The following is a 16414-nucleotide window of genomic DNA, read 5'->3' as shown; positions in this document are numbered from 1 at the left end:
CCACCCGCTGTGAGGGGGGCTCCAGGCGGAGAGTGGACTCAGCCTCCTGCCCCGTGAAGACAGAGCCCAGGGTTGGCTGGAGCGCACACAGGAGGCGTTCCACCCAGGGGTCCTCAGGAGGAGCAGCTCCACGCCCCCTACCCCGCCCTAAGCCGCTGCTGCAGGTCTGCATCCCTGCTGGTGGGAGAAAACCCTTCGCCCGTCGGGTGCATTTGTATCTCATTTGAATGTTTTCCCCTCTGTGGGAACAGGCAAACTTCAAGGTTTGCATTGCCCTTGGTCCCTGGCCACGTCCCTTCTGGAAAGTTACAGGTTGGGCTCTGTTGAGTCTGAGCCCAGAAAAGGGTGACCCCCAGATCCCTGTCCTCAGTCTGCAGCTGTCAAACCCCAAAACTTGTGGTGAATGACTTCAGCTCTCCAAACCTCTGTCTCCTCGTGTGTGAATGGGTCTAAAGTAACAGGATCTGAGCATAGGTTTCTGTGAGTACGTAATGAGTGATCCTGATGAAGCATGTTATCAGTCGTGACTAAGAGTCTGGGCCCTCACAGACTAGCTGGTTCAGTCCTGGTCCCTCACTCAGGAGCCGTGTGACTTCTCTGCCTCCGTGTTCCCCTCTGGAGAACGGGAGTGGTGATGGTGCCTTTCTCAGGGGCCGTGAATGTCTGAGGAGCTTATCAGGGGCGGAGAGAGGTGCCTGGCACAGAGTGAGTGCTGCAGCCGCTGGTCTGACCCCAGCTCGGCACTGCTCATGGCCAGCCCAGGTCCCTCCAAGGTGAGCAGGGCCTGGGTGCCAGTGTGGGCGTCTCTCCAGGGACCATGCCTCCTGCCAAGTCCTTGCTGTGGCCACAGCCCAGCCCGCCCCGGTCACCCCCAAGGAGCCCCATCCATCCAACACGGGACGCGGCGGGTAGGCAAGATCTGGCCCTGCTGTGAACCAGAGGTCTGGATGTCCCCCAGAGGCCCCTGAGCAGGCTTGGGGCCCACCCCGGGGCCCCATCCTGTGGGCTCTCTGCACTGGGTGTTTGCTCTGAGTCAGGCCTGGGTTTGTAGGGCAGGGTGGAGCCCAGTGCCCGGGACCCAGCTCGACAGTCAGCCGGCAAACTGAGAGCTGCCTCTGCAACCCTGGGCCTCCAAGGGCAGAGGCGGGGGCCACGCCTTGGACCCAGGCTGTCTGCAGGGTGCCCGGGGCAGGGAAGGGGTGCTGGGACTGCCTGGGCGCAAAGCACAAGCCACACTCTGTGGCGTGAACCAGCCCTGCCTGCCAGGCTCTGCAGCTGGGAGTGTGTGGGTGTGCGTGTGTGTCTGGGTGTGTCTGTGCCTAAGGGTTTCCGTGTTGTAGGAGCTGTTTCTTTGAATATGTCTGCCTCTCTGCCCACCCAGCTCTTTGCAGCCAGGACCAAAGCAGGGTGCTCCCCAGCTACTCCGGGCTGCTGTCCCTTGGGTGCTGGTGGGCAGACAGGAGCCAGGCCCTGCCCCAGGGCCCCGGGCGCCACACTTTGCTCCCAGCTTCGGGCAGTTATGGCAGGCAGCACACTGGGAGCAGAGGGCAGAGCAGAGATTCACAGGCAGGCGGAGGGCTCTGCACGCAACCCAGCCCCTCCTGGGACCAGTGCTGGGCGGCCAAGGTGCCCAGGGCCAGGGCAGGGAGCAGCCACTCCCCGGAGGATACAGCTCAGGACTCATATGACACTGCCCGGAAAAGCCAGACCCTCTGAGCCCAGACGCTGGTCCCCACTCCATGGGCCACTGTCCCCCGTGTGCAGGGGGTGCCTCCTGACCCCCACTCCATCCCAGCAGACTTCCAGTCCACAATGGACTTGGTCCAGTTGCCTGAGGGATGGAGAAAGGACTTCACCTAGAGGACAGACCCCTGACTGCCCCCACCTTAGGAAGAATCAGTCCCGGAGCACATGGCCCATCAGAAGTGTGAAGCAAAATCAGGCAGTGATTCTGGGGGCAATATGGCATGCTGGCCAGGGGTCAGGTAGAGTCCAGGGCAGTGTGCGTAGGGGGCCCCCTGGTGGCCAGGCCTGGAACTGCGGGGCATCCCCTTGGCTAGGCCAGGGACTCGCCCCGAGGGTCAAAGGACACTAGCGCACCCGGAGAGGTGGCCTGGAGAACGGCCCTGCGGAGTGGCAGGGCCGGGGGCTGGAGTGGGGAGCCCCTGAGTTCTGTACTGACGGCCGGAGGTCAGGCTGCACTGAGCTGAACCCCCGGGGTGAGGCTGCGCTGTGTGCTATCCCCTTAGCATGCCTCTGTGTGTGTCTTCCCGAAGGAAGCCCGCACGGCCTCCCCGCCTCCCCTCCCCTGGGTACTCACAGCCAGAGCCGCGGGGGATCGGGATATTGGCTTTAATGGGGAGGGCGTGACGCCCGCGGGCGACAGGCACGGGAAGGGACCCCCAGGCGCCCACCCACCAGGCGAGGTCTTCACCCCAGCCCTGCCAGAGGTGTTCAGGCAGGCAGGCAGACGTGGACCAGGTGAGTGCTCCGCGGCGCGGGGCGGGAAGGCGGCGAGCAGGGCTGCAGGGCGGGGCGGGCGAGGAGCCCGGAGCACAGCGGGGCCAGGCGCCTGCAGGGACAGAGGGGCAGGGCCTTCAGCGCCAGGCTGGGCCTCAGCTCTCACCCAGCCCGGAGCCCCTTCCACAGCCCCTGCCCCACAGGGTCCCCGCCCCGCCCGGCCGGAGGCAGTCCTCTCCACGTCTGGCAACTCATCCCCAGCGCTGAGCTCGGCTGCACCGTCAGCCCCTTCGTGCTCTCCCTGCGTCTGCAACCCCACTGCACCCGCAACCCCACTGCACCTTCGAGGACTTCACCCCTCCAGGGGCCTTCTCCAAAGACGGGGCTGCGGACAGACTCTGCCTGTCGCATGTACCCCGGCTCACCCATGCAGGGCGTCACCTGGCCTAACTCCGTGCCTTCTCCAGCATTTTCCTGGGAGAGTGGATGCCCTGTCTCTCTTGGAACACTGCTGGCACTTTGCAGGACTCCCCAGGAGGCATTTAAAAGTGCTTATACTTTTGGAAAGTCAGAGCCAGAGGGTCCTGGGGGCCACTGAAGCCCGGGTTCTAAGCTCTTACATAAGAGTCACCCAGGGCCTGCCCCACCCCAGAGTCTGGGGTCCAGGGGGCCTGGGAGGGGCCGAGTCATCTGCACCCAAGGTGGTGCTGGGTGCACACCTGGGCAACCATGGAGCTGACACAGCCCCATGCAGGTGAGGGGGCAAGGGCCCGAAGCAGGAGTGATGTGCCCAGAACATCTGGGGACCAAACTGAGCCCACTTCAGGGCTCCCTCCTCAGACCACATGGCCCAGCCCAGGGGCGCTGGCCTGGAGTCCCAGCTGCCCTGGGGGCGGGGCCGGGAGCAGGGGGCTGGCCCTTGGTACCTCTACTGGGTGGTCGGGGACTTGGCCGCATCGAACATCTTCTTGCGGCCCTCCATGCCAGACATGGCCTCCACGTTCTTCCTCCAGTCGCCCACCTCCACGGGACGCTCCTGCGTGGGCCACACATGAGAGACTGAGCGCCAGCCCGCCAGGCGCGAGAGAGACTGGGCGATGGGCAGTCAGCCTGTCCTGGAAGGTGGGGCAGCCCCAGCCCTCCTTCCCCCAGAACAGGGAGGGGAGCCCCGAGCCGCCAGCCTCCCAGGGGTTCTGGAATGTTCTGCCAGGGGGCGGGGCTCCCCCAGGGACTGCAGAGCCGGCGGCGTTGGGTGCGGGTGGGGGCTCACCTTCTCTGTGTCCTCCTTCTTCACGGACTTGAGGTTGGCGCGCAGGTCCATAGACACCTTGTGCTTGGAGCCCAGCAGGGCGCGCAGCATGGCGTCCGCGGAGACTCGCACACGCCGCAGCGGGGGGCGCTTGAACTTCCCACGCAAGTCCAGCACCTTGAGCTTCAGGTCCTTGATCTGCGGGGAGCAGGTGGCTCAGGGCTCCGGGCCAGGCCCCTAGGGACGCCCGTGACCACCGCCACCTCGTGGACAGACACCTATGTTCCATCCAGTGCTGTTGGCACAGAGGTGGGTGGATCTCGGACGGGGAAGGCGGTCAGCCGTGGTGGTCACACACGGATGTGTCCTTTGGAAGCCCCGTTTGGATTGGGGGGATGGGCACGTCCTCCTATTCCCGCTTCTAACAAGTCCCTCCCGGTGAGCCTTCAGGGCAGCCCAGTGAGGGCAGGGCCATGCCCCGGGGTGTTACTAGGGCGCAGCCTCGGAGGGAATTCTGAGGAGATTCATGACCCGCAGACCGGTGGTCCTCCTCCGGTCCCTCCCCAGGCCCCTCTGGACAGGTTCCCGCAAGCCGCCCACCCCAGGCGCAGGAGCCCTGCCCCCTGCATCCCACCCACCCCCCTGGAGCTGACGCCCCCACGCCCCAAGCTGAGGGAGCACTGAGCACCGGAGTCGGGGTCAGGGACAGGCCGTCCCAGGCCCACTGCTGTGTGACCCGGGCCGAGGTTTCCAGCCTCGCTGAACCTCAGGGCCCTCATCTGTCAGGTGCAGATAAAAGCACCGCTTGGTGCACAGGTGCGCAGGGTGATCACAGGCTCAGTGCACAGAAAGGCCGTGCCCAAGGGGAGCTGTCATCGCCAGGCTGTGATGATGTGTGTGGGTGAGCAAACGGGGGCTGCTCTCCCATCAAGGAGCCCGCCTGGAGGGCTGGAGGAAGTCCTGCCTTTCATCAGTGAGACTGTCCTCCCCCGCCATCTCCAGAGTCCGCAGTGGGAGGGGGAGCCGGTCCACACCTGCCAGTCAGAGTGCGCCTCCCTACCCAGCGGCCCCCACACCGCCACACCCTCAACCCTCCCAGCCCCTCCAGCTGCGCCCCCCTCACCTCCCTGGTGTTGTGCAGGCACTTGGCCTCAATGTCATATCGCTCCTCGTCCACCACCTCCACTTTGGCGTGCAGGTCACGGCACAGGTCCTGGGGAAACAGGGAATCCGGAAGGGAGACTAGGAATGCTCAGCCCCCAGACCCTTTTCCGCCCCTCAGCCTGGGGCCCTTGGCCACCTCCCACCCTCAGCCAGACCTGAATAGGCTGCTGGACCCACCCCCCACCCCGCCACTCTGAATGGAAGCCCTTCGTTTTCCTTTCTGAATGTACTTGTTATCGCCAGAAAGTTTTCTTATGATAAAAAGAATATGTTATTTGTAAAATTTTGAAAACTGTGTATTAACCAAAAATAATAAAGTAAGAATAATTAGTACTGCCACCAGTTGGAGGGAACCATGGATGATGTCATGATTTACAGATTGCTGTTTAGTCGCTAAACAGCGACTGACTCTGACTCTGACCCCACGGACTGTAGCCCGCCAGACTCCTCTGTCCATGGGATTTCCCAGGCAAGGATGCTGGAGTGGGTTGCCACTTCATTCTCCAGGGGATCTTCCTGACCCAAGGATTGAACCCACATCTCGAGTCTCCTTCATCGGCAGGCGGATTCTCTACCACTTCACCACCTGGAAGCCCTGGTTTATGGATGGTCTCTGGTCTAAGGATGGTTCAACTTATCAGTGGTGAGGCACTGATGCACGTTCAGTAGAAACCATCCTTGGAATTCTGGATTTTTACCTTCCTCGGGCTGACATGCGGTGCCAGCAGGGCAGCCCCATGCTCACCCAGGGAACCATCAACACACTCAAAGCCATTCATATCAGACAACCACTTCTCATCATCAGTGAGTAACAGGAGATACTCAACTCTTCATCATAATATAGGCTTCCTGTGAGCTGATTTCACCCAACTGTCGGCTGCGGGAGTGCCCTGCACGTATTAAACTGGGCCAGGCGAGCTGTAATGTGCAGTGGGTGAGGTGTAGACCACGCACATTCACACTTGGATATTTCACCTGACAGTGATTTATCAGTTCACGGCCACATCCTAAGTCAAAGGAGATCTGTTTCCTTCCAGCCCCTTTGCTCTGCAGTCACTGGTATCTACCTTCTTATTAATGTTAGGAAAACTTTAAAGCCGTCTGCAGGGGAAGCAAGGCAGGTCTGGAGAAGGGGCCTCCCCAGCGTGCTGCCTACCTGCCTGCTGGGCACCATGAGCTGGTCTGCCCCCCCTCCTCCCGGTCACCTGTCGGGGCCCTCCTCCCCCCCGGACCCCCCCCCCCCGTCCCCACCCCCACCCCACCCCCGTCACCGCCCGCCCCCCACCCCCACCTGCAGGGCGCTGAGCGACAACCCGCGGGTCTGCAGCGCTGGGATGCGCTCCGCCAGGTAGCGCTTCTTCTCAGCCTCGCGCTCCTCGTGCTCCTGCTCCCAGCACTCCTTGGCTTTGGCCAGCATCAGGCTCTGTGCAGGACGGAGCGCGGATGAGCATCCGGGCACCGCCGGGGAAGGCGGGCCCCAGGCTGGGCCGGCCCTGGCCCCGCCCCCGAGGAGGCACGTGTGCACAAGGCACGTGTGCGGGCGTGTGTGCGCCACGTGAGGCCAGACCCTGGGACCGCATCTGACCACGTGGGTGCTCGGACCCTGGGCCTGACTGCCCTTCCACCTTCCTTTTATCATTTCCCATCCTTGTGGGACCCACAGTGCCTGAGAGAGAAACCCTTACCAAAACAGAGCCAACCCTTTGTCCCTACGAGGGGTCCTGCCTCCCCCCAGGCTCCGAGCTCAGGCTCTGGGCTCCACTGGCCCCCTCCGCTGCGCCTCCATTCCTCCGCCATCTCCCCCTCCCCCGTCACCCCAGTCTCAAGAGGAGCCCTGCACCCGTCTGCCTCCCAAGCTCTCTCCCCCAGGACCAGGACCCCGCTCACCTTCAGCAGGAGTTTGCGGGAGGCAGTGATCTTGGGTTTTCTCTGAGAAGAAGGAGGAAGAGAGACAGCTGAGGCGGACGGCACAGAACCAGAAATCTGGACCAGCACTGCCTGGTCACCCTCAGCACCCAGAACCCTTGCCTCGGGGTCCCTTAAGTGCCCGTCTGTGATTTAACCCCTCAGATTCAGAGACTCAGCTCCCTGACCAATGAGCTGCATCCTGCAACACACCGAGCGGCCCTGGGGTCTGCGCGCCCCTCCCTCATCTGTGAGTCGGGGTGCCGAGACACTCCCCCCGGCCAGGCCGGCAGAGGGCCTGTAGACAGAGTGAGGTCTGGGCAAGCACAGGCCTTGGGCGGCAAGGATGGCCCGCAGCTCTGGGGCAACTCCACCTCACGTCAAAGAAACAAGCTGTGAGTTCCTCAGTGAAGAAGCTTATCTCTTCAGTCGTCAAACTTTTTGTTGATGTCAACACCATCCACATAATTGCTCTCAGAAAACAGTATTTTCTCATCTTATTAAAAATCTTTGACATCTCTTGCTGACTAGATACGTTCTAATAGGTCTCAGCCCTGTAGGTGCATTCTCCAGGAAAGCGAAGGGGTCAGCTCTCCACCTCTGACTCCCAGGGCTCCTGTCCCGTCCTGGACACAGGATCACGAACCCCACTCCCGCCAGCAGCTGCTGGACTGACCCTAGACCACAGCTCGCTTTGCCATTCGTGTGCATAAGGTGGAAGTGATGGGCCATGAGCAGTCCCCATGGGAGCAAACGAATGGGCTTTGGAACCTGGAGCAAGCTTCTAATCTGCCGTTCAGTGTGGTCTGTCTCCTCTTCTGGGAAAGCCTGGGGTCTGACTGGGGTCCAGTCAGTGTGGTTGCCAGGGGTGGACTGTGGCTAAGGTCATCGCCAGCCTGAGTGTCCACTGTCCCTCACCCTTGCAAACGCTTCCCAGCAGTGCTGTCTCCCCACCACATGGGGAGCTTGGGGCCACCTTGCACTCTGTCAGTCACCAGGGACTCACATTCATACAAGCCTCAGCAACACTCAGAGATTCCCACAACTGCTGAAAGCCAGGCTCTCCAATTCTCACTGAGAACCTCTGACCAGCGCCCGTCCATCCTGCTGCTGATTTCTGTCGGCCAGCCCTGGGTCCACAGCTGCCCACTGCAGTGCCCACCCTGGCTGAACAGAGCCTGTGTCCTTAGCAGCCTGAACAGACCAGGACTGCCGCGGGGGCGGGGCAAAGACCTGAGGGGCGGGGCAAGGGCCCTGGCTCCTCCCTCAACGTCCTGTGGGTAGTGGGGGCGGGGCATGGACTAATCCGAGGAGGATCTCCTCCCACCCTGCAAGTGTGGCTTTGCTCAGGACCTGCTCTGCAGGGACAAGATGGCCCGCCAAGGTTGGAGCACTCTCAGACCCGGCGAGGCAGAACTGCTGGGTGGTCAGTGTGGGTGCAGTCACACTGGTCCCAACCTCAGGACCACCTTCAGGGAGGGGCATCATGCACAGGGCCCCCACCCCCCGACCTTGAGGCGCCCCACATCCAGTGAGTTTGCTCAGCCGCTGGACTCCCCCTCCCCAGGGGTGTCCCCAAGGGCTTCTCCCAAGCCCTCTGCTCTCCCTAAATGCCCACCCCACACCCCATCACCCAGCTGAAGATGCAACCAGGACGATGATACCCCGGGTCTCACTCACCTCGCTGCGGGCATCCGTCACAGGAAGGCCAGGGGCAGAGGGGAGCAGAAAACAGAGTGAATGTGGACAGTGCTCAGCTTCCAGGGGGACAGACCACGGGGACAAGCTGGGACAGGGCTGCTGGGACAGCGCCCCAGAGAGAAAGCAGACACCACGCAGAGGGGCCACTCCGAGGAGGAAAAGCCACAGGCTCCGTGGGCTGCTGGAGCCCCTCGTTGGGAAACACCAGTCATCTTACGGTGGGGAGAATGGGGTCCTCGAGGGGGCCCGGGCTGCAAAAGCTTCCGTCCTGGGTGCTCGGACGGAAGCTCGGCCGGAACCTCCCCAAGCTTTGTTCATCTACTGGGTGATATTGTCACGGCTTATGGTCCACCCATTTCACCAGCACAGACAGACTCTGAGATGCAGGCAACCCGGAGGAGTTCTGCTCAAACCCTGGGAGCACTTGTGGGGGCCCTGAGGACCCCAGCATGCAGCACTGTCCCTGTTTTAGGATCTGGCCTCCCGGGGAACTGCTTCAGGGACTGAACAGATGATCTGAAGTCTGAGGCAAAAGGACACGTCTTCTTGGACCCTGGGAAGGGGCGGGGGACTACTTACACTTCTGGCATGGTGATGGACGTTTGGCACCTGGGGTGGAAGGAACCACTGATGAGTGAGACGCACCATTCCTGCCCCACCCGCACTGGCTGGGCCTGGGGCTGTCAGCCGCCCAGCCTGGGAGAGAGAGTCCACAGCAGGAACAGACATACCGCGCCCCAGTGGGTCAGGAGGTGGCACACACTTGTCCATTCACTCTTTTTCTCTCTACTCATTTCCTCGTTCATACACAGGGGACAGAAAACTCATGAAGGCAATTAAGTAACAGAAGAACCGAAAGCGGTTCTGCTGGGTGGGTGTGTAGGGTCAGGATCTGCAAACCGCAGCCCACAGGTCAGGAATGGCCTGTTTTTGCTTGAAAGATTGTAAAACAAAGAATATGTGTCAGAACTATATGTAACATACAAAGCCTAAAGTGTTTCCTATCTGCTCCTTTCCAGAAAAAGTTAACTGATGCCTGTGGGGACCCGAATGGTATCCAGGGAAGAGGTGTTTGGAGGGCGCTCACTCAGGGGCCTTGGATGACAGGGTAAGACAGACTGTCCTGTGGGCAGCAGGTGGTCATGGATGGCTCAGAGAGGGAGGGTCTGCGAGAGTGACCACAGAAAACCAGAAGCTGCCGCCTGGCACATGTCCAGGGGGTGCCATTCATGTGGACAGTGATGCACCCAGCGCAGGGCTGTGGGGGGCACTGCAGGGAGAGGGGCTCAGGTCAGGAGGAAGGGCAAGCCCTGTGTCCCACTCTTGTTTCACCCTGAGCCTCTGCAGGCCCATTTTCCTCTGCAAAATCAGGGATCAGAGAAGTTATTTTCCACTCAAAGTTTAGTTCTTGAACCCATTGTTCAAGCCAAATCACTAGAGCAGCCAGCCCTGGTTGGGGGGGGCGGCGGTTAGCCCAGGACCCCCATGCTCCACAGTGGGGTCCTCTGCCTATGGAGCACAGTTTGAAGCCCCCTGACCAGTGATCCTGGAACCCCTTTTAGCCTGACAGTCAGATCAAGGAAGGAGTCCTTGAGCCATAGAAGGGGCATGTTCCAGCTGGGCTGACCACACTCGGGGCCAGCCTGAACAGAGCGAATTCGGTGCAGGGGGTGGACACTGGGCAAAAGATTCAGGGACGACCGGTGGGGGCAGCTGCGCAGGACAGGTCAGGAGTCCTGAGCTGGGTTGGAGGGGGGAGGATGGGAGGGAGGGGGGCTGCGCACAGGGTCGGGAGTTTGGATTCTGTCCAGGACCTGGAGTGAGTGGGGGAGTGCAGCGGCCATGGGATCTCCTCCAGAGCTGTCCACCTCTGCCTCAGTCCTCCCTGCTCCCCTGTGCCCGTGACACCCAGGTGGGGGCTGCCCCCCGCCGACTCCCCCATCAGAAAGTCTGTGGGCCCCCTGCCGCTGGGTTGCAGGAATGTGACCCGAAGCCTCAGCTGTCACCTTGGGGCATAGAGGGGAGTGGAGCAGTCTGCACATTCCCGAGATGCTTGGCTGAAGTTAGATTTTATCGCCAGCTGTTTATTCTGGGGCCTCTGAGGAGGTCCAGAGCGGAGGGCGGCTGGGGAGAGCACCCCCTCCCTGGCTGTCATCCATCACAGCCCCCGGTGAGCAGCCCCGGGGACACAGAGCCCCCCTGAGGTGGACATGCTGCCCTCGGGCTGTGCCCATGCCTCCCAGGGGCCCACTGCCTGCCCGGCCAGTGCCGGCCCCCTGCCCAGCCACAGCCCGCCCCCAGCCTGCCTGCTGACAAATGCCAGGCCGAGGGACCTCTGTGCTGCTCGACACCTGTGGGACGGGACTCCTTGACAGGTCCCCTGGAAAACAAGCGGGACCAGTGATAAGAACTGCGGAGGAGGCAGCTCTGCGGTGGGGGTCGCATGCCCAGCCCCCACGGTGGGGGGAGATAAGGACCGCAGGAGTGGAGGCTGAGGCCGCGTGTCTGTGGCCATGAGGCATGTGAGTTGCGTGTGCGTGGCTGTGCACGTAGGGAAAGGACTGAGCACTCCCCTCGGGTTCGTGTCCGCCCTCACCCCCGGCCTCCCTAACCTTGGACCCCAGCTCAAGGGCTCTGCAGGCCTCCAGACCCCCAGCGAGGCTTGTGCCGCTCTGTAGCCCGCAGCGCTGAGCAGGAAAGCCCGCCCTCAGGGCCTGGGGCAGGCTCCCAGCCAGTGGACTTCATGCCCCGCACCCCAGTTAGAGAGCCCACCCAGGTTCCAGTCCCCGTGCCCCCCTCCAACAGCCCCCTCGGGGCCCTCTGCCTTCGCTCTCTGCCCTGGAGCTGGCTTGGCACTCTGCCTGCTCCAGTTGTGTCCACTGTGCAGACAGCAACGGGCGCTGAGCGAGTCACCAAAGACGGAGAACAAAGAGGCGCTGGGGTTTCCCTGGTCAGCGGTTGGGGAGGGGAGGGAGTGCAGCCTTCCAGCGCCTGGGTCCTGCCCCCACCCCCACCCCGGCTTCTCTGCCTCCCACCCACAGCATCGCCCCTGCCCTTGCCCCAAGCTCTCCGTCTGCGCCCTCTGGCCCCAGAGCACCCTGCTCCTTCCTGGGACCACAGACGGGGTGACCGCGTGGAAACTAGTCCTGGAGGCTCTGCCCTGGGGCTCCCAGGGGCCTGGAAAATCCAGCTCACGGCTCCCAGCCTAGACGGCCGGCGGGCTGTCCCTGCAAAGCCATCTCGGGCAGTCCACCGATAGCCCAGCCGCGCAGGCGGGAGCCACCCTCCTCAACGTCCAGGCCCCGGCCGGCTCCAAGTCTGAAGCCCCAGTGCCGTGGCCCAGGCGGGGGACACTCACCTTCCTTGGTCTCCAGGGGTGAGTCTGGCTTGCAGCTGACTGCAGACTGTGGGGGCAGAGCGGAGGGCAGGCTATGAAAGCTGCGCTCCGCAGCCACTGGCCGGTAAAAATAGAATAGGCCTGTGCCCCTCCCCTGCCTGCTGCCCCTGCCCACCACACATGGCCTCACAGACAGGCCAGGGCAGCTCACGGCAGCCGGCAAGCTCCAAGACGCTCGTGTGCCAGCTCAGGGGCACATGGAGCCTGGGCACATGGCACCACACCCAGGAGACGAGAGCCCCGGAAAGGGGGAGCCCACAGACCAGAGGGGCTCCAAGCGGGAGTGGGGCCCTGGGGAGCTGTCTCGCTGACCCGACATCCCTTGCAGGGACGTGTGGAAACTAGGCCCCGGCTCGGGCTCCAGGAGGGCCAGAGGCTTGCTGTTTGGGCATCACCTCAGACTCAGGTATGTGCCCCAGAAGGGCGTCTGACCCTGGGGCTTAGGTCATCAGGGCTGGAGGTGCACCGAGGAGCCTGGACCCTAGCTGACCCTCGGGCTGGTGGACTTTGAGGGTCCACAGATGCTCCACACCCTCTCCTGGCAGGTTTCCCAGATGGCTCCCCACACCCGAGCCTGGAACTTGGTGGCACTAAACCCCCTCCCCTGGCCCCCCACCCCCACCCCGCTCCAGTCACATGCCAGCAGCATGGGGGGGAGTGCACCTGTTTACTGGCTATTTTTAGAATGATGGATGAACACCTAATACCCACCCTCTGGTCAGAGGAAGACAATGCCTGCTATGTTAATCCAGTGGCTATTATTGTTGGTCACCTCATGGGCCAAGAGTCCAGGCCGGGGCAAAACAAGCAGGACGCTGACCCTCACAGAGACCAGGAGAGGCTGTGCCAGCAGCAGGAGGATGGGAACAGAGCTGGTGGGCCGGAGTGTCCTTGGGGACATCCCCAAGGGCCACGGTAGGTACAGAGCCCGCCCTCTCAGGCCAGTAGAAGTGACTTTGATTTATCTTTTGTCAGGTCACCTTCAGGAAGCCTCCATGCAAGAAGGCTGCCAGGGAGAGAGCCGGGGTCTGGGAGGTTATGTGGGGTCAGGGTTCCAGGTAGAGCGGCCTGGGTGGAAAACAAAGGCAGGCGCAGCTGCGGTCGGAGAAGGAATCTGGGAACTGGGGGTGAACTTATTGTGTGGGTTTATCATGTTTATAACTTTTGCAATAACTTTCATACAAAACCTTAACATGTGCAAAGACAAAATGAATTGTCTACTTGGATTACCCTGCTTTCTGAAAAGGAAAAACAAAGAGAACAGACTGACAAATAGAAGAACGGAAACAGTCAAAGCAACCTAAAAGGTCGGCTACCAGGTGACCTCAGAAAACGTGCTAACCGCGATCCGCTACATGGTCCCTCCCTTGTGGTGCCCCGGAGGGGCTTGATTCATTCTCAGGCTTCGTGCGAACCCCTGTCCCGGGCTCCAGAGTCCCACGCCCACCCACACCCTCACCCCACCAGCCTGCAGTGTCCTCAGCCCCACAGTCTCGGGCCACCTGCCGCCCACACCGTGCTGCAGGGCCTGGCCTTAGGCCGCAGCTCCGAGGCCCCGCTCTCTGCTTCCTGTTGGCGCCTCTGCGGCCTGTCTCCTGCCCTTGCTTAGAGTTACCCTGAAAAAGCCCCCTCTTCTCAGGGTTCATCTGCCCAGACGCCAGGTCCACTGCCCCCCCCGCCCCCCACCGCCTGCACCCCGCCTGCCGACAGCACAGCTGTCCCGGGGCTGTAAGCCTGTGAGGCTCTGGTGCAGACGTGCCCCTGGCCAGGGAGGACCCTCCGCAGACACAGAGTCAGGACCGGTGCCCTGAGCCCAGGAGGGGTGCGGGCAGATTCCCTGTGTTGGCTGTGCAGCGCCCCTCCCCACCTCCTACTCCCCACCAACGGCTATACCAATGAAAATGGAAACATGCCACCTCCTCGGCCAAAGGGGCTTTGAAAATGTGATTAACCAAGGCCTTGAGTCCGGGAGATTCTACTGAATCGTCCATAGGGGCCCCACCCAATCTCATGGTCCTTGAGAGCCGGAGGGTGAGCGGCAGCTCAGGAGGAGGGGTAACAAGGAGGCAGAGGTCAGGAGGGGGACCCCCGTGAGGTTGGGACGTGCCTCCAGAGCGAGTTGCCCAGGACACCCAGTGAGGCTCAGGTGGGCTGTGGAGCTCTGCAAACGTTAGGACGCTGAATTGTGCGGCTTTGGGAGCAGCAGGTAGGCTGGGCCCTTGGCTGGGGTTCAGGTAGCCCTTGAGGCCCCCAGGACCACATGGGTTTGGGGGCTCCAAGAGCAGAGTGGCCCAGCACAGGGGCCCCAGAGCGCAGCAGGCACCCAACGCGTCCCTGGCCAGAGCCCAGCCTCAGAAGGGGGTGGTCCCGCTCCTCATCCCCCAGCGCGGACCCCAGGATAAGGTGAGGACCCCGCAGTGGGCCATCCACCCTGTGACCCCCTCTCAGCCTCCTTGCCTCCACACACTCGGCTCCTGGGGCCACAGAGGCGTCTCAGAGGCCTTTTCTCAGTCCACTTGCCTCCAAGTATCAGAGGAGCGTTGCCTCTCCCAGGAAGTTGCCTCTGACCACCCTGACTACACTTGGAGCCTCCTCCAGCCTCCACAGCCCCAATGCCTCCTTCTTTCCCTGCACGTGACCCACAACACGGAGGTCATCTACCGACTCGTCCAGAGAAAACTGAGTGTCAACTCCACCTGCTACTCCTGGTCGTATGCTCAACACCTGGCACAGTGCCTGACACACAGTAGGTGCTTAATCCATGCTCGTGGGGTCAATGAGTGGACACAGTGCCTGACACACAGTAGGTCCTTAATCCATGCTCATGGGGTCAATGAGTGGACACAGTGCCTGACACACAGTAGGTCCTTAATCCATGCTCGTGGGGTCAATGAGTGGACACAGTGCCTGACACACAGCAGGTGCTTAATCCATGCTCGTGGGGTCAATGAGTGGACACAGTGCCTGACACACAGCAGGTGCTTAATCCATGCTCCTGGGGTCAATGAGTGGACACAGTGCCTGACACACAGTAGGTCCTTAATCCATGCTCGTGGGGTCAATGAGTGGACACAGTGCCTGATACACAGTAGGTGCTTAATCCATGCTCCTGGGGTCAATGAGTGGACACAGTGCCTGATACACAGTAGGTGCTTAATCCATGCTCCTGGGGTCAATGAGTGGACACAGTGCCTAACACACAGTAGGTCCTTAATCCATGCTTCTGGCGTCAATGAGTGGACACAGTGCCTAACACACAGTAGGTCCTTAATCCATGCTCGTGAGGTCAATGAGTGGACACAGTGCCTGACACACAGTAGGTCCTTAATCCATGCTCGTGGGGTCAATGAGTGGACACAGTGCCTGACACACAGTAGGTCCTTAATCCATGCTTCTGGCGTCAATGAGTGGACACAGTGCCTAACACACAGTAGGTCCTTAATTCATGCTCCTGGGGTCAATGAGTGGACACAGTGCCTGACACACAGTAGGTCCTTAATCCATGCTCGTGGGGTCAATGAGTGGACACAGTGCCTGACACACAGCAGGTGCTTAATCAGTGCTCATGGGGTCAATGAGTGGACACAGTGCCTAACACACAGTAGGTCCTTAATCCATGCTCGTGAGGTCAATGAGTGGACACAGTGCCTGACACACAGTAGGTCCTTAATCCATGCTCGTGGGGTCAATGAGTGGACACAGTGCCTGACACACAGTAGGTCCTTAATCCATGCTTCTGGCGTCAATGAGTGGACACAGTGCCTGACACACAGCAGGTGCTTAATCCATGCTCGTGGGGTCAATGAGTGGACACAGTGCCTGACACACAGCAGGTGCTTAATCCATGCTCGTGGGGTCAATGAGTGGACACAGTGCCTGACACACAGTAGGTCCTTAATCCATGCTCGTGGGGTCAATGAGTGGACACAGTGCCTGACACACAGTAGGTCCTTAATCCATGCTCGTGGGGTCAATGAGTGGACACAGTGCCTGACACACAGTAGGTCCTTAATCCATGCTCGTGGGGTCAATGAGTGGACACAGTGCCTGATACACAGTAGGTGCTTAATCCATGCTCCTGGGGTCAATGAGTGGACACAGTGCCTAACACACAGTAGGTCCTTAATCCATGCTTCTGGCGTCAATGAGTGGACACAGTGCCTAACACACAGTAGGTCCTTAATCCATGCTCGTGAGGTCAATGAGTGGACACAGTGCCTGACACACAGCAGGTGCTTAATCCATGCTCCTGGGGTCAATGAGTGGACACAGTGCCTGACACACAGTAGGTCCTTAATCCATGCTCGTGGGGTCAATGAGTGGACACAGTGCCTGATACACAGTAGGTGCTTAATCCATGCTCCTGGGGTCAATGAGTGGACACAGTGCCTGACACACAGCAGGTGCTTAATCCATGCTCCTGGGGTCAATGAGTGGACACAGTGCCTGACACACAGTAGGTCCTTAATCCATGCTCGTGGGGTCAATGAGTGGACACAGTGCCTGACACACAGTAGGTCCTTAATCCATGCTCGTGA

At 61.0% G+C, this 16414-nt stretch overlaps 1 protein-coding gene across 1 annotated transcript; it reads right to left on the bottom strand.

Annotated features, from left to right (window-relative positions):
- Positions 1-2326: 2326 nt before the first annotated feature.
- TNNI1 (troponin I1, slow skeletal type) lies at positions 2327-12195 on the bottom strand. The gene is made up of 11 exons (XM_061159821.1): positions 12140-12195; positions 12011-12080; positions 11675-11883; positions 10048-10192; positions 9125-9175; positions 6761-6802; positions 6165-6296; positions 4833-4922; positions 3731-3907; positions 3387-3496; positions 2327-2572 (listed from the first exon to the last, which is right to left on the bottom strand). Exons 1-10 carry the CDS (start codon positions 12193-12195, stop codon positions 3389-3391), a joined length of 1080 nt encoding a protein of 359 aa, XP_061015804.1. The 3' UTR covers positions 2327-2572; positions 3387-3388.
- Between the last annotated feature and the right edge of the window lie 4219 nt (positions 12196-16414).

The sequence above is a fragment of the Dama dama genome, chromosome 14 (assembly GCF_033118175.1).
Source record: "Dama dama isolate Ldn47 chromosome 14, ASM3311817v1, whole genome shotgun sequence".
NCBI lineage: Eukaryota > Metazoa > Chordata > Mammalia > Artiodactyla > Cervidae > Dama > Dama dama.
The sequence above is the reverse complement of the archived record's forward strand: the minus strand, read 5'-3'. Positions and strand labels throughout refer to the sequence as shown.

Excerpts from the sequence above, each read along its gene's own strand:
- TNNI1 (XM_061159821.1), bottom strand. The coding sequence starts at position 12,195 with ATGTCGGGTCAGCGAGACAGCTCCCCAGGGCCCCACTCCCGCTTGGAG. Across the intron at positions 9,176-10,047 it reads ACTCCTTCCTTGATCTGACT|GCTGGGCGGCTGACAGCCCC; the intron begins GTCAGGCTAAAA and ends TCTCTCTCCCAG. Across the intron at positions 3,497-3,730 it reads AGAAGGAGGACACAGAGAAG|GAGCGTCCCGTGGAGGTGGG; the intron begins GTGAGCCCCCAC and ends TGGCCCACGCAG.